General features: G+C 41.8%; 1 protein-coding gene across 2 annotated transcripts; it reads right to left on the reverse strand.

The window, feature by feature from the left end:
• Positions 1-64: 64 nt before the first annotated feature.
• Positions 65-26,120, reverse strand: LOC117261608 (uncharacterized). Of its 2 annotated transcripts, XM_078167753.1 has the most exons (11): positions 25,938-26,120; positions 25,434-25,492; positions 24,869-24,934; positions 23,351-23,418; positions 22,542-22,766; positions 21,144-21,199; positions 18,492-18,554; positions 16,909-17,084; positions 12,584-12,660; positions 10,486-10,626; positions 65-1,337 (listed from the first exon to the last, which is right to left on the reverse strand). In XM_078167753.1, coding segments are annotated over exons 3-11 (1,002 nt in total). In that variant the 5' UTR covers positions 24,870-24,934; positions 25,434-25,492; positions 25,938-26,120; the 3' UTR covers positions 65-1,142. The 2 variants fall into 2 exon arrangements, with proteins under 2 accessions (XP_078023879.1, XP_033489881.2); XM_033633990.2 differs by lacking the exon at positions 25,434-25,492.
• Positions 26,121-27,254: the final 1,134 nt, after the last annotated feature.

Below are 27,254 nucleotides of genomic sequence, written 5' to 3' on the forward strand. Positions count from 1 at the left end.
TGTTGTTCTTTCCTGCACAGAAGTACTTCATGGGCCATAAGAAACGAGAGGAGACGTCACTTTATTAAAGGCCTCGGCTTTATTTACAAAAGTTCAACTAAAAATCTAAAAAGATAATATTCACAAGCTGAGTACAACTCAAAAGATGGCAAAAAATGCAGAATCTACATATAGAAAATCAGTTTTTTTCTATATAAAACAGTGCTGTACTCCATATAGAGTTGGACCCCTTGATACTGTCTTAAGAATACCACTGTTACAGTTAGCGGAAGTTGCACTCAGCCTCATCTGCAAGAAATACAGACACTGGAAGCACAAAACACTTTAGAGAGACTCACTAACATTGAGTTAAAAGCTGTGATAGGAACGTTTTCATGTTATAAAATTATTTGACTCGTCCTCCTGGTTTATTTGTAGGATTCAACAGTAAGACCAAGAAATATTTTATTTCTATCCAGTTAAAATCTCATCTGTTATCAACTGACCATAATATTTGACAACATGGTTAAGGGTAAAAACATAGCTTAAGCTTTCCAGGCATCGCAGTCCATAATGCTTTTTGATTTTACCCATAATACTATAGGTGTTTTACTGTAAACAAATATCCATTTTAATTTCCACGACCTAATTCAGCAGTGAGTCTTAAAATGGTGTTTATGTTTCAGCAAGTGGAAAAGTGCCACCACCGAATATGCTGTCTTTTGACAATAATACATATGAATCTTAAAATAAAAGGTGGCACAGTAATGCGGTGGTTAGCATCGACACCTCACAAGAACCCAGTCTGCATGCTCTCCCTGTGTCAGCGTGGGTTTTCTCCGGGTACTCCAGCTTCCTCCCACAATCCAAAGACATGCAGGTTAATTAGTGACTCTAAATTGTCCGTAGGTGTGAATGTGAGTGTGAATGGTTGTCTGTCTCTATGTGTCAGCCCTGTGATAGTCTGGTGACCTGTCCAGGGTGTACCTCGCCTCTCACCCAATGTCAGCTGGGATAGGCTCCAGCCCCGCCGTGGCCCCTAACAGGATAAGCAGTTATGGAAAATGAATGAATATTAAAATAAACCACTGTCGCTATTATTTCATTAGAGAACATCATTGAAATAACACAAGTGGAGATTTGAGTGTTCTGTGAGCTGTGGCTTATGCAGAGGTTTCCGGCTGCTTTAACATGTCGTCCAGCTCCTTCACAAAGTGCCTGAGGGAATCCAGGCACCGCTCTTGGATCTCCAGCAGGTTCTTATCCAGTGGACCCTGCAGCAGATTTTCCAAACTGGGCTCCTTGGCCACCAACATCTTCACCACTGTGCGGAATGTCTCACAGTCCTGCCTGTAATGCTGCACATGAAACAATAACGTCAGGAATGTCAATATTCATAATGATACAATGAGACACAGTGTAGGAAAACAAAGTGCTGTTACAGATTGGTCAGTCCTTGAGTCACTCAGAGTGTTTACAGGTCATTTTGGCAATACAAATTTAATGGTTATTTATATATTCAATTAACTTGAAGCTGAAAAAAATAAATTGTGTTCCCCATCTGATCATGATCAAAAATTAGGGTGGGCTCCCTACTCGACTTTATATTCATCACCCTCCTTAAATCATACCATCTCTATGGGGTCTAATCGCCAAAGACTTTTCTCCTTTTTCATTCTTATGTGCACGTTAATAAATATTCTTTAAAATCTATACTATACTTTACTATAAAAACAAGTCTCTCCTGATTGAAATACTGCAGGTTCACTGGTGATGGCATTTTAAATCCGATGCCTTCGATGACCATAGGAGTATCAACTGATGTGCGTCAAATCAGGCATGTGAATTATCACTTTCAATGCATACAGGCCTTAACTGCGCATTTCTTTTAAAGGCTGAACACCAAATCTGGAAGTGTCTCTGGTGTCCTGAGTCTCTTCAAATCTTTGGAAATCTTTGGCCAAATTAAAACACCCATCACCTCGTAATAAGACTGAAGTTGTTGGTATTTTATGCACATAGAACATCAGCATACAAAAGAAACTTTAAACTGACCCCACAAAAAGGTTAGCACCTCTGTCTGACAGCTCGCTGATTTCTACACACGGGCTCTTGTATCAAAGCCCAACTGTGAACTTAATGAACCCAGTTCTGGTAAATTGGTGTGTGCCACGAAACAGGTGTGTGACTGTGTGTATGCGAGCCTATTCAAGCGCATGTCCGCCCATAACAAAAGGGACGCGAGGTGTCAGAGTGTGTTACTGGTGCTGCAGCATTCTTTCACACCACATTGTAACAAGCTCTCACATCCCTCTCAGATTTTACTGCTGACCCAAAACGGCTGTTAAGTCCTTTATTAGAGTCCCAGGTGCAAGCTCACAACATCTTTATCACCTGGAGAGAAAAGGCTAAATGTGGGGCCCCCTCGCGCCAGAGCCACCCTAGATGTTAAGGGCTACAACCAGCCTGTCAAGGAGCAGCGTGGAACATCGGGGTCCTCCAGGGTTGAGTTAATGCAGCCCAGATCACCTCTCCCCTCAAATTAGAGTCACTGAGGCAGACAGAAGGCTTCTGTGGCTTTAAAACAACCACTCTCTTGGCCACTACAAGTAAGACATCAAATCCACTTACTGGCAAAGATTAGATACATGTCTACTAACAAAAACAGGCTAATATATGTGGTAATAGAGGACATATTTAACCCTCTAGATATATTGCCTCCACACAATATCTGTTCTTACAGATAATGCTTTGTATTTAGGTAAATAGCTTCATCAGATGTAAATCTTTGCAACAATTCTGCTCAAGTGTCAGGAGATACGGCCTACTTCTTTAAAATAGTGATTTAAACGGCTGCAGCTTCCTTAGAGGAGCTGTATATCTGTGTCATGTTCAGACCGCATAACCATTTTAGGAATGTGGGCCTTGGTCGTAGCACAAAAATTAGTTGACAGTATCTCATCAAACATTAACTGTCTGTTAAATGTAATAAAACACAAGCCATCAGCTTTGTGAGCTTTGAAAAGAAAAATGCTGCCTGTCAACTTTAATCAGCGTCCAGTCCTGAGCAGAATGTGAGGTTAACCGGTTAAACGGCTGTATTCCAGGCTTCTGTCAGTTATGGGGAAATTTAAAGCCACAACTGCCGTTTCTTTGCCTAGATACACATTACATAATGCGTATCGAGGCTAACACATGATCGTGTATCCATCAATTTGTATAGTGATCACGAGAGCTTGTGTAAATTCTTTATATCACACGTGTCACATGACTTAACTAGACTTGATGAGAATTTCATGAGGGCTGTGAGCGAGAAAAGTCTCTGTTATATATGATTTATTGAAATATGTGGCGGGCAATACTGGGAGAGAAATGAAAAGAAAAACCAATATAGAGCTGTGAGTTTACACTATTTAAAAAAATCTGCCAGACTCAGTATCAAGATGATCTTTTCCATCCAAACCTGGGAGGGAGCTCGTCTGGGTGGCGCTTTGAAACATGCAGAAAAGGTCAAAGAAACAAAAATAATATTACATTCAGCCTGGAACAATAAGGATGGAAACAATGTGCCACATGGGAACAACTCGATGTGTTTTCAAGCAAGAGAACAGTCCCACAGCAAAAGGCTGAGGGCCCTGACACACCAAGCCGACAGTCGGCTGCCAGTCAGCTTTGAACCGGCAGTGAGCATCTGTTCCCCTAGTTTCTGCAGTGTGTCCCAAACCGTTGACACTAGTTGGCCCTTATCGGCCCTTATTGGCTTTTCTTTGGGCGACTGAGCAAGTTGGTGGTCCGGTTTCCCTTTCTGGCTAATAAATACAGACTACTGCCACCTGCTGCTATAGAAAGGTATTTCCTCTCATGCAGGCGTAGAAGATATGCACTAGTTCGGCATTGGCTGTTGTCTTTCAGTGTGTTCAAGTGTAAGTTTTTGGCCGAGATCTAGGCGACATGGGGCGATGCAACAGTCGGCCTTCATCTCCATTAGTTCTTTGATGTCAGTTTGGTATGTCTAGGCCTTAAGAGCCCTGACACACCATGTTGATGGTCAGCTGTCAATGTTAGGCCATCTGTGGGTCTGTCACCCCAGTTTTTGCTGTGTGTCCCACACTGTTGGCACAAGTCGGCCCTTGTTGGCTTTTCTTTGGCCAATTCAGCATGTCAAGTGCAACTTTCTGGCCAAGACCAAAGTTACTTGGGGCATGTTACTTCAGCATGTTAGTGTTCCAGTTTCTCCTTCAGGATGATGAATACAGACTACCCCTGCCTGCTGCTGTGGAGAGTTATTTCTTTTCACGGAGGCACAGAAGGTACCTGCCAGTTGGCCACTGGCTGTGGTCTTTACGGTGTGTTCAAGTGCAACTTTTTGGTCAAGACCCAGGCGACATGCCCAGAGGCGGGGCAAAGCAACATTGGGCCTTCATCAGCACTAATTCTTTGACGTCACTTTGATATGTCTCGGCCTTAAGAGCCCTGACACACCATATCGATGGTCAGCGGTCAGTGTTATGCCATCTGAGCGTCTGTCGCCCTGGTTTTGCAGCGTCCTGCAATGTCAGCCCTTTTTTCCCGGCCGATTTGGCATGTTAACTTGGTGTAGAAGACAGTGGAGCCTGTCGGTGAATGAAATCACTCTGATAAGCAGTTCAACTCAGGGCACAAGAAGAGAAACAGAAGTGAGGGAGGCAGCCAAACGACTCAAGTCTAGAGGGCATGAGATCAAAGCAAACTTTTTATACTAGGTAAGATTATGTTTTTAGCCACTGAGCTCTTTAGCCGTTTGTTTATGTTTGCGTGATTGTTCGCTGGTGCATGTTAACTATCACTTGTTCTCTAAACATCTGGTTGTGTTGTTTAAGTTCTAACTGGCCAACTAGCATCTTGTATCCGTCCTGATGATCTTCCAGTTTCCCTTTTTGAACGACAAACACAGACAACTGCAACATGCTGCTCTGGAGTGTCATTTCCTCTCAGGCAGGCGCAGAATGTACATGTGAGTTGGCCGTTGGCTGACGTCTTTGCAGTGTGTTCAAGTGCAACTTTCTGGCTGAGACACAGGCCTTGGAGGCGACACAACAGTCGGCCTCCGTCGCCATTAGCTCTGTGATGTCGGTTTGGTGTGTCTGCTGGGCCTTAAAAGAGAGGCTATTGAGCATACCTGTTGGGGAGACAAAAAATCCCAGGTGCGCAATTTATTGTGTCAGACGAGGACCCAAGTAGGCTAAATAAGGTTAGGTGAAATTATAAAATTACACATGTAAAAACTTAGTGGGAGAAAATGAATGGTCTCCATTTTCTGCTTTACATGATAATTACAACGATGTCGAAAAACTGCAATGCCTCCAGCCTCCTTTTCACTCCAGTTCTCCTTCATGGCTTTAAAAAAAAATCATCTCTCTTGCTCCCTCCCTGATAATTCCCCTCCAAAACCAGCTACAGCATGTTCAGATAGCTGGTGCACACCTATCTGTTCATTCCCGCATCTCTAACCCACATTCTGTGGTGCAACTACAACTATGTTTGCTCCAGTTACAGGGAAAATGAATTAAATGTCACGGTAGGATGAAATAACTATTATGACTATGAATATTATAGCAATGCAGGTGATTATCACTGTATCACAACAAGCACTGTACACACACAGAGGGAGGCAGGTCGAGTAAACTCCGACAGAAATATCCCAGACTGTGGGAGATGTTTGGACTCATGCTGATGATTTAATGTCTGCAGATCATGTCAAGCGAATTCGCGGCCCCACATAATGATAGTCTTCAGCCCCGACCACAAGGAAGTGAGAGACTCACAACACGTGTGGCCAGCTGAGCTCAGGGTCAACTTCACTCAACATCACAGGTTTCCTTCTGACTACATATGAGCTGTCCATTCCCAGACTACTCTGAATGTTTTTTTACATGATCTTAATTTAACAACAGACAAACATTTCCACACCACTACCTCTTAAAGCTACAGTTAGTACCTTCTATAAAAATAAGTTTTTTTCATATTTGATGAAACTTTCACTACATCCAGAAAGTAGTGCATGAGACAGATAAAAAAAAAAAATCATGTTCCTTCCCCTCGTCATAGTGTCTTCAATGGCATTTGCTAGATCCACCGCACTGCTGGTAAACAACTAATCAGAGCTGAGGAGTCTCTTAAGTTTGCTCCGGCCAGTGGGTAGTACTTTGTTTGGCTTGACTGTTTTCAGCATGGCAGCTGGGTCACAAATTCTCATATTGCAGCTAAACTGTGCACCAAAATATCTTTCTGCAAACATCTGAGGTGAGAAACAGGCAACGCAGTAACCGAATCTTGATTCATATTTGATCAGCGCTGCCTAGTTTGGCAGTTTGACTGCAGTTCAAGAGCTGTGATTGACATGATTGACATGACATGATTGACATGATTGGTTGTTTTCGTTAACATGCAGAAATCCCATCAAAAGCACCAGTATTAATTTCGTTGACGAAAACTATGACGACAATTTTTCGTCAACGTCCTTTTTGCCGTGACGAAAACAAAACGATGATGAGCTAAAAATAGATCTTGATAATAAAAACTAAGACGAAATCTATGATTTATTTTCGTAGACGAGACGAGACATGACGGTAATGTTAGTGGTGGACTATCGGACATTGAAAGCCAAGAGCGGCTGTGCTTGTAATTACCGTCAAATGCCACACAAGCGACAGAACGGCAAAATCAAGTATATAGTCTGCAGCAGGATGTTTCGCTAGCCAGCAAAAACACTCATACCAGAGGAGCGTCAGCTGTTGGTGTGATTTGTGAGCTGTAATTCAGCAGTAAATAAGGAGTCATGTATCTGACTGTGGATGGTGGAGCTATGGTTGTTAGCAGCTGAATGGCAGCGAAGCAAGTAGCCTCCGGTCGCCGGCCTTCAAATCTGTTAATTCCCATTGGACTCCACTCAGTCCAGACAGTTATCAGACAAAGTGTCTAAATGAAAAACTGTCTAAATGAAATTTTTATAGAACCTGTCACCTTGATTCTAATTTCTGATACATGAATTAGCCTCACTGGATTGTTTTAAAGATAAAAAAAAACATGTTAAAAAAAACAGATTATCTGTCTCATGTATTACTGCGTGGATATAGTGACAGTTTCAGTGAACATGACACAAATTGTTTTTTGTTTTTTTAAGGTTACCAACTGTAGCTTTTACTAAGTGAAGATTTCTCCTTTGTTAAACATTCTCACTAAGTGAGCATTATTTCGTAGAGGCACAGATTGGTTCCAGGTTTGAAGATGTGAGAGGAAACAGGGGGCTAAATAAGACACTAACATGTGGTGTGTCTCACAAACCAGTGCCCCTCTAATCACTTAGGGTTGATTATGTTTGCCATCTTTCAAAACAAAACCTTCCTAAGCTTTTCCCGAGCTGCAGCCTTTGTTGACAGTGATTACATTTTCACCTCATTATATCCCGTATACAGTTTTGCACACTTGAAAGCCTCGAGGAAAGGGGCTGGAAAACACGGCCTTATAATGAACTATGAACTCAAATTAAGAGATTTCCCTTGATGGTAATGGAGCTCAGACGACTGTGAGCTATCATGTGCTTACATGCGCGTGACTACGCATATAAATGTGTGTGAGATGAAGAGCATCACTACATATCTTTTTATAGCGCTGAACAATCGCAGAGTGGCTTCAACCAGCCGGCTATTTTTGTCAAAGCTACTCCCATGTTACTTGAACAAACAGGAAGGGTGCTTTTGACCTGAGCGTGCTCTGTGTGTTGTGAGAAAAGGTTGCAGGGAGGTTCTGCCTAAATTTCCCCTCCCCTGGAGTGGGAACCATGAGCTGATCTTTCAGCCTGATACTAAGGGGCCACACAGGACGGACTGGAGCCCCAAGAGAAACAGCAACACTAGGGGCCTTAAGGAGGAGCCTTAAAAAGTGGGCTCCTGCCCAAATCGGATGTTTGTGGAGGTCCAAATTGTGAACATACTGACACAGGAGTGTGTGCTGGGGTACCAGGTGGGGGTTGAGAAGTTGGGGGGTTTGAGTGCGATTATACATAAGGCACTCACATGGACATTTAGTGAGGCTCTGTTCAAATGAGCGCTGATGCAGGCAGGGGTCCTGCATAATAAGGGAAGTAGGGTAATGACTTGAGGGCTGGTACACATTAGGGGATATTAAAAGAGCCATTTTAATCACTCAAGCTGCAAACCGGACCTCTCGATGGAGGGGCTAATAGTTGAAATGGATATGTTTCATTTGCGCTGATTGAGATGATGAATGGACTTCTCTGGAAATCACTGCCAGGCACTTAGCTACGTTTTGACTAGATATTTCCTAAGATGTTGTTGTTGTTGTTTTGCATGCTCAGATTTGTCCTGTGGTCAGTCTCCCAAGAATGAAACAATGTTCTATTGGTCATCTGTTGCATCACAAGGTTTACAAAACAACTGCATGCTGGTGATTATGACTATAGTAACATTTCTGAAACATCTATAACAGGCAGTGTCACAAACAGGGATGTTTACTGTGTCACTGAATTTGTTTGAGGTTTCCAATTTCATTTAGAACCCTGAGACTCCCACAGAAAGAATGCATTACAGAAAGCTCTTGGCCCAAAAACAATGAGCTACGCTGGTATGACAAATCCATTTCCGAATGATCCGGTCCCATGCTAACAGAGATGTATACACAGTATTAAGACCTTGCTGGTCAGAAAAATAACCCATTTAGGAGAGACCAAAAAAAGGGATGTAGTGGTTCATTTCTGAGTATGTGACACACTTGTTTAGAGTAACTGCTGTGGATTCGAGGCGTTCCTTCAAAGCAGGAGGTCCGAGATGCAGCTCTGCACTCTACCTGCTCTGCTCAGTTTGGCAAATCCACAGCAGCGATGGATCGGTGTGTGTTTCACTGAGCCTGGGGCAGATGTTACAGTAAAGACACGGTCGAGGTTTCTGCCTCTCACCACGTCTGTAGAAGCAGTTGGAAATGGCAGGGTAAGCATGTGTGCTAATGCCAAGAGACGTACCACACTGTGGGTGGGCCGCCTGCATCCTGCAGGGCAATTCCTGCCCTGCTTTAACGGGAACAGATAAGTGGTACTGTAGTGCAGAACGACGAAGGGGAGGGAAAAAAGTGCAACTCCAAATAGCACGCCACAAAAGGCATCACAACCTGAGGTGCTAAGGACTTTTTTTGCTGACTTATCCTCCTTCTCTCTCCGCCGAAAAGGTTCCTAAATTTCTTAAATATTACGTGTTGCAAGCCGAGGCACATTTATACACCTTTGACGTCAACGCCTTGAGTCTCAGCCAAATCGTAAAGTCAGTGTGAAAGGGTTGTCTGGATACACGGCCCACCTTCAGATCAGGGCCCTCACACAACGTGGGCAACCACACGGTGAGGTGAGCCCATAAGGAGCCTTAGTTTTGGGACTATGATGCCCCAGCTGCAGTGAACAGATTTCTTCATATAAACCAAATAAACATGTGCTTTTGCATGTGTGTGTGTGTTATTCAAAGGAACAGTTCCAATCTTTGGAAGTGGGGTTGTATGAGGTACTAATTTGAAGAAGCAGGCAGGACTACAGACACTGAAGCTAAGCAATGTAAGTGTGTTATATTAAGAATATTTTCACTGCTGTACTTTGCCATCAGACAACCCTTATCCTTTCCCTCTCTCAAAAGCCAGACTCCATCAAGAAAAACTGTAATTTAAGCTCACTGAACACAGGAGCTTCTGGTCTACTGCTGCCTCAATCAGTCAGTTTGTTTGTGTTACTGTGTGACTTTGGTGTTTAAAAGGGTTAGTTCAGATGCACCAAAGTCACACAAACAAACAAACCAATCAAGGCAGCGGTAGACCAGCAGCATCTGTGTTCAGCAAGCTAAAATTACTGTTTTTGTCAGTGGGGTCTGGTGGCAACTACGAGAGCAAAGATGGGGAGCTGAAGCCAGCTGAGCTGTTTGATGGAAGGTAAAGCATTAAAAATGTTCTTAATATAGCATACACTTAAATTGATATAGATTTTTTAAGTAGCTTTGCGGCCGCCCCCGTCCAAAGCAGTGCATTGCTTAGCTTCCACCTCGCTACTCCTGCCTGGTTTCCCAAACTCGGGGCGCACTGACCCTCATCTACTGTATGTAATAAACTGACTATGGATAAGTACCTCATACAGCCCCACCTCAAAAGATCCGAACTATCCCTTTGATAGTGTAGGGAACCATTTTTCTCTCAACAACTGCCCACTGAAACACTCCCTGTCCTGTGCTCACAAGTCCGCAATCTAACAATCTCACCTCACTGTCTGATTTTTCCACTTGTTTTAAGAAAATAAGATTTTGTAACTCAGTAATATCTAATGCCTGGTTGAGATGGACTTATTGCAGTATATTAGAGACCCCGTGATACAAATGGAGAACGGTTCCGATCTAACAAAGACAGTGGAGACATGTTATACTATGGAGAGTCAAGAGATTTCACAGAAGTCAGGTCGTTTCATGGAGACAATCTTACTACCTTCTCAATTTCCAGAGCCTTTGCGTTAATGGCCTCCGACCGGCGAGCCTTGAAGTCGTCCTCTGGTGTCGGCTTTGGCGCCACGCTGGCAGCCGCCACCTCCTCCTCCTCCGTCTCCGCTACAGATGCTGGAGTTTTTTCCTGCCGGGCCAAAGGTTAAGGGTTAGAAGTGAGGTCAGCAAGTTTAGGAGCTGGTTCTGATTTCAAAGAGTTTTCAAATAGAGACGCAACGCTGCTCTCTTAAGAGTGTTGAGTTCTTGTTTTGGTGCATGTCTCATTATGCATGCCGTGTGTCAACAGTGAACAGTGCAGAGGTACCACATACAGTGCATCTGTCTGATTAAAGGATCCTTACAGTCACAGATCAAAGTAAAGGCCCATTGACACAAATAGATCAGTTATACTTAAAGGAAACTTAACCTAAATGTGCACAGATTAAAGGACGTGTTCTTTTTTTATGTTATTTCAGTCTTTACAGTACCATACTGGTGGTTTTGCCTGTTTTTGTACTGTATTGTATGTGCTGTATATTTGACCTTTGTATTGCAGCACATGCATTAAAGAACAATGTTTAAACTCTTCTTTATTGATGAATTTTAGAACACTCTAAGACCTTAGAGTCTGCTTCAGAAAAAACAATTACTGTCCTTGTTTTATTTCATTTTATAACAGCATTTATAATTTATAGTATTAATTATTATCCTATTCTAAATGATGTGTTCTTGACCAGGTCGGACATGTTTCATCTTCAATATCCTCCTGAGACCCGAGCTTTTGTTTGGTGTGCATTTTTAATTTCTCTGAACTATTTAGGATCAGTAGGATCTGGATTATTTTTAATTGCCACAAATGTGTAATAAAGTATAAAACTGTTTATTTAAATGTCCAAAAACTGTTATGCAAATACAAAATGACAAACAATCCAACACTCTATGGGTTAGAGGTCCCTGTTCAAGTCTAAAACCATTCATAACTGTTCATTTCAATGCCTGAACATGGCTGTGCAAAAACTACTCCAAGCTAGGAATGTCCTTTTTGTCTGTAGGAACAGTCTGTAACACCGAATTGGCCTGTATGAAATGCTGCAACAATCAAGTCCCAATATCCACAGAGGAGATGATAATAAAGTCCTCAAACAAATACTTCCTAATTAACAGTATCTTTGTTAGTGTTGCTAAAATTGGTCACATTTTTATGCAATATCAAACTATAAACATTATAAAAGATAAATGAACAAGTTTCAACCATAACATGTAATCAGGTTTTAACCCTTGTCTGCTTTTGTGTTGGGACTGGCTGCAGACTGACTTGGCAGAGATGGCTGCCATCTTGTTCTTATGTGTATTAGCATATTGTGCTCTTACTGCCACTGGCACAAAAGTGTCCACAGACAAAGACAACAGGTCTAAGTTAACAAGAATGAGCAAAGCCAAATGCCAACAGGGTCTCAGGAGGATATTCAAATATATAAAGAATCTTTTCTTGCTCTATGTCCACATTAAAACACAAAAAGGGGAGAATATAAGACCACAAAGAACTATGCAGCAGACTCAGTCTGTCTTGCTGGGAAGTAAATTCGTTCTGACAAAGATCTGGCTATGTTTAGGAAATGTAAAGATAATTTTGATGATCATTTTGTGTAGTTGCAGTATGTTAGTGCAAATAATATCTAATAATCTAGGGCTGGCATGATTTCAAACACCATTATTGTGGCCAAAAGAGCTCACAATAACAATATTCTCGCAATAATCTATTGAAAAATAAATACTGCTATCAGGCAAATTCATCTTTAGCTTTGTTTATTGTGCCTTTGTCTTTTCTTTGCAAATGAATAACTCTCAAAATACGAGTGTAGAGAGGTGGAGAGAGTCTGTAACCATGACAAAGTGTACAAAAGGAGCAATTACACTTAACCGATGGTGAAAACGCAAGCAGATGACATTGGCTGATTTTTAACACAATATAATATGGATATTATGAACATGATATAAATATCTCATTTTTAAATATCACGTTCATCGTCAGCACTGAAATACTGTGACAACCACACTGCAACATGTTTCTTGAGATCGCCCTCAAATGCTGTTTCTTTTTTTACCTTTGAAGATCCCAAGCTGTGAGGAGCCTCCTCCACAGAGCTGCTGGGAGTGTGGCTCGTCAGCATGCTGGGCTTATCTGTGGAGGAAGCATCATGACAGATGGAGAGGAAAAGTACAGTGAGAGAACATCAGATAATTATGGTAAATAAAGAGTTTTGACTAGAGGAGACAACTATAAAAGTAAGTAGATCTAAAGAATACACGAGGGTCACCACAGCATTATTTATCTAATGTTGCTCTGTATTAAAATAAATCCAGGGGGAGCATCCTGGAGGGTCATTGGTCTGGGATGTAAGCCATGTTAACTGCAGCATCTCTGCTTCAAATCTGGACGGGGACCACACACCCCGTAGCACTCTCCACTGTGCTGTCTAATAACTGCAAAATAATATATATATCTATATTTTAAAAATACCCTGGGGGTCAATTACTTTCTACTGTGAGACATCAAATAATCAGTTGTCATGCTGAACAATTGTGGGGCTGAGGCATTATGAGGCAGCTGAAAAGTATAAATCACTGCTTTCTTTAATACTCCCTTGTTGGATCCTCCCACACAATAGTGGTCGAGGAGTTCAGCTGCGCCTAAATTGAAATATTGTTCTCTGCTGGCTCCAATGTGTCTAGAGAAAAAAACAAATATGAGCAAGTAGTTTGTTTTTACTGAAGGAATGTCCCACAGTGATTAGAGGGAGCCAAGGTACAGCCTCCATCTTAATTTGTGTCCACTCAGCGGATCGTACAGACAGACAACAGTGTTACAGGCAGGGTGTGCTTAAACAAACTAGTTAATTTGACTATTTTGTCTTTAAGTCTGAAGGGGAAAAGTGTTCATAGCTGTTCAGTGTCTCCTCATAGGCAGGAGAGCGCGGAGCAGCTCTCACCTCTGGACACCTGGCCTATATAACGTAGGCGTGTTTTTCAGATTGTCGGTTTTGGAGAGTTACAAAACTTGTTGGACGCAGCCACCTTAATTATGATGTGGGAAAAGTGGGGGATGAGGAGGTGGCTGTGGACACTGTTTGATGATCTGACAAGGACCTCATCTGGAGCATACTGACCACTTTTTTCTCTGCGACATGCGCTACCACAGATCTCACTCCCTTATTCTCTGGGGTAAACTGCAACACAGCAGAGCTAAACTGGGGTCTCAGGAGTATCCCCCACCTGCCTGGCACCTCACATCCTCAGTGCGCTCCAGTAAGCAGAACGAGAAACCTGGTTTGGATAATTGGGGTGGGGGGGTTAGAGAAGCTTAATCTCCCCTGCTAGATTTCTCTGCCATGTATACAGGTATCCAGGTTTCTAATTGGCTTTTCTGTATGTTTATGTATGTGCATAGCAAACGACCGCAGACAGTGAATACGAGGGGATTATATGGAGCGATGCATCCTTGTAGTTAAAATAACTCTATCCAAAGCTTAACTGAAACTGAAACCAACACAAAGTCGCCTTGAGAAGTCGAAAACAAGTTTCCACTGTCGATGCATGTAAATACATTGTCTGATTACTAGGGGTGTAATGAATCTGATACCCAGACCGAAGTTCGCAAATGTCCATGATCTCGTGTCACGAGGCGTAGCTCTCAGGATGGTGTTCATTTCAGTTACAGCAGCATCACCAGGGTGTATTCATTAGCGGAACGAGACAAAAACAGATTGGGAGGCGAGTCCTTCTCCCCGCAGCGCTTAGGCAGCCTCCCAATGCAGATTCGGACTGTGAATGTATAGCGCTTTTCTAGTCTTCTGACCACTCAAAGCGCTTTTACACTACATATCATAGTCACCCATTCACACACACTCACAAACCGGTGACCAAGGCTACCATACATGGTGCAACCTGCTCGTAACCATTCACACGCACCCACACACCGATGGAGCAGCCATCAGGAGCAATTTGGGGTTTAGTATCTTGGCCGAGGATACTTTGACATGCGCCAATAATGGAGCATTTATCACTGCCGATATGTGACCGGATACCAAATTAAAGCATAAGGTCAAAGAATTATAGAATAAATTTTATGTTAGAAACTGTGCAGTTTGTTTACCGTTACAGGCCTTGTGATTACCCACATAACCTGGTTTTTCTGAGTTACCTAGTGCATGTAAACCAAGCGGCAACCTCCAGGGATGACGGGTAAAGCCAATGCGGAAGTGCCAAAAACTGCAGTTCATTGAATGGCCACTTGAGGCAGACTCCAAAAGCGAGTCAATCCCCATAGACCCCCATGTTAAAATGCTCAACTTTACAGCAGAAACATGTTTCCAGCCTGGTACAAAAAATGGTTTTGGTCTCTATAGCTAATTTCCCCTTTCATGACAACTGTATGGGGGGTGAATTTTTTTATAATTCATCAGTTTAAATTTTATTAAGGCTTAAAGTTGTGCATAATTAAGGGTGTGGTCACTTTGAGTGACAGGTGGCGCCATCACGGGTGGCTAACTAGCCGTCATCTCAGCTACTTCGCAAGTCATTGAACCTGACCTCTCAGCCGTGTTTGTGCCCTTTGGATATTTTGTTTCGTGAGGGAGCTGGCACCAAGTGGGAGCGCCCAACACCACAGGGCTAGCTAAAGTAGCATAGCTTGTCAGCCTAGCTTGTTAGCCTTAGCTAATTTAGCAGCTTACAGCGAGGTGGGCGTGTTTAAGCAACCAGGCTTCATTTGGCCCGCCTCTTTGCCCATTTTTGATTGGCCGGGAGTTGGGCGGAGTCAGGCACTGCCAAGATGGCGACGGCCAGAGCCGCCTACTTTGAGCTCCAAACCCGCTCCTCAGAAACCAGTGGGTGACGTCACGGTGACTATGACCATATGTTTATACAGTCTGTGATGTAAACACACTGCCTGGGCAACTAGAGAAAACATGCGAGTCCAGCCTGTATCCATGTGTTGGGTCTCCCGAGGCCAGGCTATGTTCAGTTTGAAACTCTCTCCAGATGACACTCCACATCATAATAGCCATTGAGAGCCTTCAATTGGGGTGTCCAGTGGCTTAGTGGGTAGAGCAGGCGTCCCATATAAAAAGGCAATATCCTCACCACAGCGGCCACAGATTTGGTTCCAGCCTGCGGCCCCTTGCTGCATGTCATCCCTCTCTCTCTTCCCTTTCACACTTAGACTGTCCTAACTCACAAAAAAAGCCCAGAAATAATCTTTAAAACAGAAAAAGAGCCTTCAACTGTTCCACTACAGCCACTTCACAAAAACCTTACAGGTGGTGGGCCCACATGGCAGCAGCCCCTGTGTTACTCACCTTTTAAGAAGACACTGCTCACAGATTCTCTGTGTATGACAGAGCCTACATACCCTCACACCAAAACCCTATTTTTGGTTGCTTTGCTGTGCTGGCCTAATTAGCATCCCAGATGGGAGTGGAGTTGGGAGGTACAACTGTTTTCTCACAGTTTTATTGCATCTTCAAAGGGTGGTGCAACACGGAGCTTAGCTTTCACCACATTAATATGTTTATGTGTCTTCGAAATCAAAGCCCTGAAGACATGACTGCCCACACCTCTTCGCCTCAGACTAATAATATTGCTCATGTCAGATCACTTTATACGAGATTTTGTGAAACATGAATCCATAAATTTCATTAGCTCAGCATTGTTAATTAAAGATCTAAAGCCTGTGAAAGTCACAAAAGAAAGCGTGTAAAATGACGGACGCGGAGTGATTTTGAAGACATCGTTAAGCCCGCGAAAAGGGAAAAGGTCAGGTTCTGAATCTGAAGCCAAACCACCCCAATAAACCGAGAGTATCCTTTTTCCCAGCCTTGAAAAAAGTGTGTGTGGTGTTAGTGTAATTAACATCTTAACGTGTTGCAGCGCACCCTGACCCTTCACTTTACACAGCACCTCTGAAAACAGATGCTTCACCTGGAATGGCTTAATACTTTTAGGCATTGTAATTATACGTATGCGTCTGTGAAATGGGAAAATGACCTCTTCTGTTGTCACTACAGAGGGTATGACAGCTGTGAGGACAAACACTACTACATATGAGTAAACTGACAACTCCGCTGTATTCCATTATCTAAGCTGCTTCAGGTTGTGCACGCTGTGGCCAATCACAGTGTCAGGTAGTTCAGAGTGAGCTGCGTTACTGGAAGTCATACAATCCACTCAGGCAGCAGGTCAGACAGCTACGACCATTACTGCTGGTACCCTGCAAATGATTTAGGAGCAAAGACAGAGCAGGAGAGTGCATAACCAATTTGGAAATGGAGTTTTCTTTCTTTTTATCTGGTTACACTGATGACTGCAACTGAGGCTTTTCAGAATGTGTAAACTTGAGCTGTTCAAGATCCACAGAAGACTTTGTACTTACGTCTTGGCTGGCTCTGCTGGTAGCTGTGTCCTTTCTCCCTGTCGGGTGAGCAGCTCCTGGTGCTGCTGCTCGATCCAGAGCGGATGGGTGCAGGCGGCTGGACTTCCCTTCTCGCAGGAGAGCGGTCCCATTTGATTACTATAGTTGGAGAGCTCCTGTAGTCATCATGGTCTTCTCTATTAAAATAAACAAGAAGTTCAAGAGTCTTGAGTGCTTTAGATCAATTTTGTCTATAAATGTAATTCTTCATTTGTATCTGGACATGACAGCTTGAGGAAGGAACAGGCTCGGCAGGTTAAGTTTCCTGCCCTCTGCCCTTTGAAACCTAAGCAAATTGACAAATGAAAAAGGCAACAAGCAACTAAAGAAGACACTACCCCAAAAATCTTGGGGCTTAAAAATTATAACAACTCTGTCAAATAATTTTAAAATCTAATAATAATTGTCATAAATATAGTTTTTCGCTAGCTTTTTTCTTACCTTTTTTTTGCAATTTTGGGACCTTTTTTTACCAAGTTGCTCAGTGCCTTTTTCCTATGTTCCTATTTTTAAAATACAGTGAAGAAAGAAAAAAGCTAGGGAAAACTATATTTCTGATTATTATTATTATTATTAGATTTTAAAATTATGTTACAGAATTGTTATTATTTTTAAGCACTCTTTCCAGGCTATTGTTTGTTTCTTTTTGACTTTTTTCTTTTTAACTTTATCTATTACTGATTTCTTGCTGATTTTTTTTGAGTAATTTCTTCTTCAGTTCCTTCTTGTCTTCTTCCCATGTTTTCAAAAGAATCACACCAATTAGCTCAGGGTTCAAAAGTTCAAATACTTGCAAAAGGCGTCTGAACGCAGCACAAGAAAAGTGATGTCGCTCCAGGTTTCAAAGGGTTGAAATACGGGATATAATATCAGCAATGGGAATTTACACTTCTTTCTTAAAATCTTGAAATGTAATCATCTGCAGACGTCTTTGGCATTAATTCTTCTGAGGAAGCTTCATCTAGAAAAAAGCCTTAGCTTTCAAAGACTTTCCTAATGAGTGAGGTTTTCAAGAGGAAAAAAAGGACCTTTTGCAATATGACAGGTTTTTGATAAATATAATTTCCTATTGTTTAAAAAAAGCACATTGAGTGGGATATAATTTGTTTGAATGTCAATTATTACAATACCTTCTGTTGTCATTATTAGATTTTATTTCAAACAAGCAAAAAAAAAAAAAAATAAAGCTGAAAAATATACATTTACATAAGAAAACAAAACAAGAATACCCAGAAAAAAGGTTTTCATGTCCAAAAAGTGGACAGTAAGAAGTGAATACTCATCAAGTCCACCCCCTTTTGAATAGTTTATCAATAAACTTAAGGTTAAACTTGAATATTTCAACTTTTTGCCCAAGTGCCCAGTTTTATCAGTTGCGCTTGGACGCCTACGTCTTAAATCAAAAACTAGACACCTAATTTCAAGTCATGGCTGCTGACAAAGTTGTCAGTTTGTTTAATGTGTACTAGAAAACCATATGGAAGTCAGAGCACTGAGGGCACTGAGGGCACTGAGGGCAGGGAGTTGGCTTCTCTGGCACTGACCTTACAGGAGGGCCGGACCCTCGACCTCTGCTGCGGTAATGGGGACCACCTCTTCCACTGTTCCTAAAGAACATTAAAAAAATACAGACAAATCAATAACTGGCAAAGCTGCTCTGCAACCTGGCAACAACTGTTCGGAAAAGAAAGGTCCATGGATATGATAAATAAATCAAGAGTGTTTTAAGTGTGAATTCAAAAAGAGCAATTTTCATCTTTACTGTTTTTTTTTTTTTTTTTTTAGAAAAAAAAAAGTGGTCAGTGGTCGTGAGTGAACGCCCTCAGATGGGTAATGGAAACAATAAACAGAAGACAAAAACCACAAAGACCTAAATTCAGTCTCAGTGGGGCGCTGATCAATTTGTGGAATTGAGGCAATCTTCCACTTTGGCACATGCAACACTTGGCAGACAGTCGCACCAATTTTGGTCGTCTTTCACTACTTCACTCTTCAATTGTCGGCAGAACCATGATTACGCCTAAATATGGAGCTGATGTCACAAGGCACTGTCACCACACTTGTTTTTCAACCATGCAGCGTAATAATGCGTTCATCTTACCAGGCCGAGCATGAGTACTAAAACTTCATCGTGCCTCATTTTTATGATTTTCCAGACTCAAAGCTTGTGCCTGAAAAACAACCTTTAGGTTCAGAGGTATAAATGACCCAAAGGCACCTGGTTGTCGTGACCTCTGCATGAACTCAGGCCGCATCTCAAACAAAGAGCAGGTCTAACAAGACCTCAAACTTTTACGACTCATGGTCTGTTTGAAGTAGCCAGGACTCAGCCTGCCATTTGCCAAACGCTGAACTGCAATCCATGCAGCACACCACTGACATCAAAAGGCTACGCAGAGAAAAAGAAGCTGTGTACTTTATTTTGGAAAAACTAAAGACTCTACAGAGAGTAAATCAAGCACTTATCAGACACAAATTCACCCAGAAATGACTGACACTTAAAGGTTATAGGAGATAGACTGTATGAAGTACACTCTTGCTGCTGACAGTCACTGCACTAAAATATTACCAGAATAATGTGATATTTTGATGAGTCATGAAGCCTTAAAATAACTGTGGGTCCCAGGAGACACAGCAGACTAATAATACCACTGATAATATTTGCATCTTTGTTCCCTTTCCTTTCTTTACACACAGTAAAAACACCAAACCTGGCTTCTTTGAATGTTTGAAGGTAAAAATACCTCAATGGAGTGGATGGATTTAAAATGGCAGTTTACAAAAACAAGACAAAGCTTCATTTAGCATGGGTAGCTTTTGATTGTTCATTCATTTGGAGCTGCATATCAGGCAGTTAACTCATAATCTGTGGTTAAAACCTCAGATTAGGGAGGATGAAAAGGAATTCAAGTGTGTCACCAAGACACCACTGCAGCACTTTATGACATTGATGCACTGTTCATCCTTATCCCACACCCCTTGGGTTTGATTTTATAGTTGTGCAGCAAGAGCTTCCAGTGTAGTTACGAAGTCTACTTGTGTATCCTCTGAGGGTACACCGTTTTCCCCATGAGTGTGAGTCTTGCATGGGCTTACAGAACCTGGAGTGCCTGGAATTCTGTTGCTAGGATTGAGAGAGCTTTTATTTTGAAGGGCTGTCTTCTGCCATAGAGTGAGTGACCAACAGACAGCTACTTGACAGAGACAGCAAACTAGCTTAACAACATGGCCAAACACAAGTGTGACGCTGCATGTATTAAACTGTGGGACCTTGAACTAATGACTAAGGAGAAATCTGAACCCTGAGGCTGGACCAGTTGGGAACCACTGCTCTATACGACCAGCATGGCCACTGTAAGAACCTTATGCACGACAGACATTTCAGGTCACTAAAATATCTCTTCTTAATGTGCTTCCAATGTAAGTGACGTGGACTCAAATTATATTGAATAGTCGATTTTAAGGTAATTTCTAACTGACTCAAATTTTTGCAGAAAGACACTCGCTGCCGACAGTGTCTGAGAAGTGTGTGGGTGTTTGACTGAAGAGGGAGTGGTCCAGCTGTTTTTCCTCTGTGGGGTAACGGGTGGGGGTGGGGTTGTTTGGCTGAGTGAGTAGACACTAGCGCCCTTTGTCCCCCTCTCTAGCCCGGTATGACTCCTGGAAAGGGGAGCCTGGGCCCGTAAACTGTTGGTATGTTAAAGTGGCCGGGGCGAGAGGAGTGTGTGTTGATGTAGGAGTTATAAATGCTGGTATTAGCTGCTGTGAGCGTGGTTAAGCTCTTCAGCTCACCTCAAGAGGAGCGTGGTCGCAGATAATTGACGTAAGCTTCCTAAATGTATTTTCCAAAGCTATATGTTTCTGTCAAGGCATTTGTTAAAGCAACAATTTGTAATGATAGATGTTATCGTCTTTATAATTGGATGGAATGTAGGACTACAAATTCAACAAATAAATCTAAAGAGATATTACACTTATGAGCTTGATTACCCCTTTTTTTTCTCAATGATATTTCATACACAGTCACACACCATGTCCTATCAAGCTGATAACGTTCACCCTTCAATAGACTGAGCTCTGGCTCCACCCTGTGGACAAACTGATGCATTACACAAACAATTCAACTGACAATCTGACATCACTACAATGAGACAAACACAAGTTTATCAACAAATAGAAGAATCAATATTTACTACCTTAACTGATGCCTCAGATCATCTCGGCCATAAGACTGTTGGGAGTATGGGCCCTCCTGGGGGAAAAAAAAAAAAATCACAATTATAGTATCATTAAAGGCTCCCTGTGGAGTTTTTGAAAGCTAGTAGACTATGGAGGTGTTTTCTACAAGTTTATCTTGTGCATTCATGTGTTTAAGGACATACATGCATGTTTTGTGGCTGTGTGCTTAATCTGGAACGTGCAGGCTTTAAGGACTGGAGAGGCGTACAGATGGTGTCAGTGGGCCAGACTGCAGCTTGAGGGCTGCTAACCTTTTCTTGTGGTGAACCACATTTGGTAATTTCACACGTGTGTGAAGAGTGTGTTTATTAGTGCTGTGTGGTGCTATATCCTCTGTTTAAAACACAACCCTGCAGCAGGTAACATAGAGGTGATCAACAAGTGGACGTTGATGTGCAAAGATGTGCTGCAATGCACCAGCATCGACAGCGAAGAAGAAGTTTGGTCATAAACATGGGTGTAAACAATGCAGCATTTTAAAAAAAAACTGCTTTGCCACTGATTAATCAGGAAGGAAACTCAACTGACATGTTTGTTAGTCCAAAAGGCTACACACAATGAGCTAGGGCTAGGCGATATATCAACTATGTATGCTATATCGATATATTTTCAAGCAAGATATAAATTTAGACAACACGCTGGAAACAGTGCCTGGATGCAGGTGATAGATCTGTTTGAAAAATGCAGCGACAGCACAGACGTTTCACATACAAGACGTATATAATGAGGACAAAGTGTCTCTGGCTCCTTCCCTCCCTCAGTTTCTCTGTTGATGCTTTGTGTATAAATATGATTGACAGCCTAAATAGATAAAAATATTTTAATCATTTCTCAGCACTAGATTCATTTGAAAGCCCATGAAAAAAACTTCTGAACTCCCCCACAAAGATTTGTAATTAACTACAGTAGCTTCAGACCTACTTGATACTTTTATACTCATGTTATAGTTTTGTGTCCTGCAACCTTTAAACCTCTGCAGCTTCAGTGCTGTGTGCCAAATCTTTAATGTACAGCCCTGCTATATATTTTATATCATTTTTCATTTACATGTTGTGAAGTTGAATATTTTAAAACGGGGAAAAAATCCCTGTCTTTGCATTTTATTTTGATCACAGTCTGTTTTTATAAAAGTGGTTGTGGCATCTGAAATGTGGCTTTGACTCGCAACTGAAAACATGTTGCCCGTTTCTTAGAAAAATACCGAGATACATATATCATGTATCACCAGTCAGATATGAATTTTTGTCCATATCGCTCAGCCTTACAATAAGCTTTGGTGGCTAATACTCAATGAAAACATAACTTTGATTGTTTTACATTTTAGTTACAAAGCATGCGTGCCAAGCTCATCTCACATTTCGTGGGGGTGAGGAATTCCTTCGAAAATTGCCACCAAAGTTGTCGTCATGGTATCGGCGATCACTGGGTCGGTAGCTGCCTTCGCTGTGAGATTCTCCCGCATCCTGGTAACGATGACCACCATACCACTGGTCATCGTTAAAACCTCTGTCATACTCCAGTAGGGGGCGGGGCATTTGGCTCCTCTTGTCAACAATACTGACTAATCGATGGGCTGTCACCTGGAATGACACAATGTTATATTTTACATGAAATATAGCTGTTCTTTACACAAGATTTAATATGTAGGCACAATGTTTGGTACCTATTTCTGTGGTGACAACTGACAATGCATCGTCCAAAATGAAATTATAATGTGACGAGTAATTTCTCTGTAAGACCTTGATCCTTTAATGCTGCCCTCCTCTGATAAACATGTCCTAAGATACTGTCTCTGTGCTCTAAATGCTCAATGAACAGCTTGGTTCATGAAGTCATGGAATTGTATTTGAACATAATTAAGATAAAGATTACAAAAACACCCGAAAACAGCTTCCACAGCTTTATGATAAGTATTGAGATAAAAAGTGTCATGCAAATTGTATTCAACCTTGATATCCCCATAAAGAGTGGCTTACAACAGAAGATAAAGTGAATGAATACTTAATACTTTCATAAATACCTACCATGGTCATACAACACTAAAGACACATGATATCAAAGACTGTTGACCCAGCAGTTTTCCCACTAATTACATAGTAACTGTGATAGTTGGGCTTTGTTGAACTAATATATTTCGGCCATGCAAATCAGTATCTTCCCTTACCTCTCTTGAATCCACGAAGCGCTCTTCGTATGCCTCTCTGATGGATTTTGGACCACGTCTGTAAGCCACTAAAGAAAAAAGGAGTGTGTTTGTGTATTGGTCAGACCATGAGTTTAAAGTACAGCTATGATATAAGCTTCACTTTCTATTTCTTGAATAAACATGCAGTGAAAAAAGGTTTTGCCTTCACAGTTTTGGCTGGGCGACTTTTGACTTTACATGCAGGCCTGTCACAATAGCTACTTTGGTTCAGCATTATATTGACCCAGATATCACTGTAATAAGCAACATTATTATCATTTTAACACTATTCCATGCCACTGATGAAATGATGATCACTTAATAATGCAAGAACACCTGTTCAAAGTACATGCCTTTACAGTTTTGCCTTCACAGAATCTATAAGCATTAAATAAATATTCATATTTAGTATGCAAATTCAGGTCTTTTTAAAGATATTTTGGGTTTTTTTTGCCTTTCTCTGATATGACAGATAAACTGTGAAAAAGGGAGAGAGAGTTGGGATGACATGCAGCAGAGGGCCATGGGTTGGAATTGAACCCGCAGCTGCTAGGTTCAAAGCATGTATCCTTTGTACACGGGGCGCCTGCTCTACCAGGTGAGCTTGTGGGCAACCCAGCCTTGTCATCAGCAAAAGTCAGCATTATACTAATCGGTGAAGCTTCCAGCTGCCCAGCTCAAGATATTTTCACTGGGTGTTTTCTAGACTAAAAGCGTGATGTGAAATCTCTCAGGAGATTCGGGCAAGCTGATGGTTGTCATCACTGGGAAAAACCGTTATATTGACAGGCTCATATTGACAGCGGAGCATATGCATAGGCCTGTCACAATAATTACATTATCGACTTATCGAAGTCAGCAAAAATGATCCAAGGTTATGTAAGAATGTCACCAACGTTTCAGCCAACATGGTGCTAGAATAAACAGCAGGGTGTTCCCGACTGATAAAAGACTCTGATGAAGCGCCTAGGCATTTTCTCAAAGTGTCTATGCCAGGGGTGTAAAACATACAGCCCAGGGTCCAATCCGGCCACACTGGATGACTCTGGACACCTAATAGTGATGCACTTGTGAAGGCTAAGAGGTGCCAGCTTAAAGGAGCAGGTTTAACAGCGAGTAGCTTTCTTCATGTAAAATGCTGCTTCAGAGGCTTTTCTATCCCGACCATAATACAGTTTTTTTTTTTCCTTTAGTTTGGTGTGGTGATGTCAGGATTGCTTCAGTTCAATGCACTTTGAACAGGTGTTCTTGCATTATTAAGTGATCAGCATTACATCAGTGGTGTGAAATAGTGTTAAAATGATAATAATATTGCTTATCAGAGTCATTTCTGTGGCAATATGTCGTCGAACAAAAGTAGTTACTGTGTGTAGTCAAAGTTTCAGCATGCTGAAAAAAGCCACCCCGCCAAAACGGTCCAGTCAGAGGATGAAGTCTGTGTGGACGATGACTCATTACATTGTCATGCTTGCAATGCATGGTCTTATTTTCACTTACTGTTGAAGGAATGATTTTGGTGCCCGGCCTCGTACGCTCGGTGTGTTTCAGCAGAGACTGATGAACCTAGAAGAGGGAAAACAGACATCTGACTCTCAGTATAAGCATAGTCACCCCAGACCACTCTGAGCATACCTTAACACACACAAAAATAGAGCTGTGTAACACACACTCACACACATGCACATGTTGGCATCAGTTCAATGACATCTACACCTTCCCCACCCATAACTAATAATAATAACAATGCGTTTTTTTTTATAAGCACCTATTAAGACACTCAAGGTCACCACAAGTTTACAGTGACAGAGGTCTGTGTGAATGATTGATGTGCCTGAAGAGGCTATTTTAGGATATGAGTATTAAGGCGGGATTTGATGGGAGTGGGGTGATTTTACGGAGTTCCGGTGGAGCGGAGGCTGACGGCTGTAAATCCCACTCTGCTCAGGGGGCTGGAGTAAAGAGGGACAGTCAGTGGGACAGAGGAGGAAGACCTAAGAGTGCAGGAGGGGGTGTGGATGTGCAAGAGCTCGGAGAGGCACAGAGGAGCTCGGCTGTGGATTACCTTAAAGGTGAGGAGTCAGGTCTTAAGGGTGAAGGTGCTGAAGGACAGGAGGGATGTGACTGATGGAGGATGACAGACAGAAACTCTGCCACAACTTCTTGCCATTCACATAGTCCTGTTTTTTTGACATGCAAAACCACCCAACTGTTTATCTACGCCACTATTTTAAATATCGGATTGATTCAACAGTGATGATAGTTATATATCTCCCACCACAGGCATGCTTGTCCATCGCTTTTCCGAAACGGTGGCTTCTGCAGAAGAAACTCTTTAAATCACTTCTCATTTAAACTGACAATATCCGATGTACATAAAGACCGTCTGGGAGTGTTAAATGTCCGTATGAGAGATTGCAGTGTGATTTCACATTGAATAGACACGACTGTAAATGTCCAAAAGTGAGTTTTTACTGAAATGTTTCATGCTTTTATGGCTATGCTGTTGTTAGCAACCTTAGCTAATTAGCATCACAGCACAAGCGGAAGTCGTAAGAAACTCACTCACCAAATAATGATTTTAACACTCCTGGCCTCACAGCGCGTTTTACATACTCCTCCTATCGCAACGGGACTCTTAAACTTAAATCAAAACTACACATCAGCCCAGATGTTCCTCTCCATGTGCTGTCCCTGTGCAACCATAACAGTCCTGGCTATGGATGCTCTTCCTCCGCTGAACAACGTACTTCCGGTTGGACATGCGCTACCGCCCTCTGGTGGCCAATGATGGGAACTTCTACTTTCTGTTGTTGGCCAGCCGGGGAAGAGCTTATTCTTCAATAAAAGTCGCAATACTGTAATGTAAAAATACTTAATCAAAGGTGAAGATATTTAAATCGAAATAACAAAAATAAAAGTACACATTTAACAGCAAATGGCCCTTTTCAGTGCCATAGTTTATATTATAATTGTATCATAATTCATGTTTTATTGTAGGAAGCATTTTAATATTGTAGGTTGTCAGTGTAGAGCTAATCTATATACTGTTGGGGAATGTAATCATTAGTATTAATCAATGTATTATAGTTTCTAAACTCATCATAGGTTGATGCCTATGTACAAATCTTCATCTGATTTAACTGTGGCTGTCAAATAAATGAGGTAAAAGTACAATATTTGCCTCTATGATGTAGAGGAGAGATATACACCAAATACCGCTCACACAAATAATTTTTGCTTGTAATTATTTATTGCAACTTCATTATTTAGTCACTTTTTTTTGCAGTATTTGTGTTTCAGTCAGTGAGCAACCTCCAGAGCTAAAAAGTGAAGCCATTTCTTAGAACAGCCACTTGAGGGTGACTCCAGATGCCAGTCAAACCAACACACCAAATGAGCAAAAGAGATATCAAAGAGACACAAAACCACAAAAAGATGCATTATGGCTACTAGGAGATGCAAAACAACGACCCACAAAGAGGCTAAACAACTTTAAAGTGTGTGTAGCCTTTTTTATACTGAGATCACACTATAGGGCCGCTGCTAAGTCCCACCTTTATGCCTCATTTGCAGGTTTACACAGTGTGTATTTAGTGTGTGATTATAAACAGCATTGCGGCTTTGCGAAATCAAAAGAGGCATGACGTAACGTCAGCATCAACCTCTAGTGTGACATACATTTCAGCAGCACTTTCTAAACAACAACAATGGCAACTACATGTCAATAGCAATCATTTACTGTCCCTGTTATATGGCAGCTGATCTGTTCCTCTACTCGGAGGGTAAGGAGCTCCCAGACTTAATAGTTTTCCCAATTTCTGGACATTTACTGTCGCTGTCTTTCTTTGAGTCATCCACTAATTGCTAAGAGCTACTTTTTGAA

The sequence above is a fragment of the Epinephelus lanceolatus genome, chromosome 5 (assembly GCF_041903045.1).
Source record: "Epinephelus lanceolatus isolate andai-2023 chromosome 5, ASM4190304v1, whole genome shotgun sequence".
Taxonomy (NCBI): Eukaryota; Metazoa; Chordata; class Actinopteri; order Perciformes; family Serranidae; genus Epinephelus; species Epinephelus lanceolatus.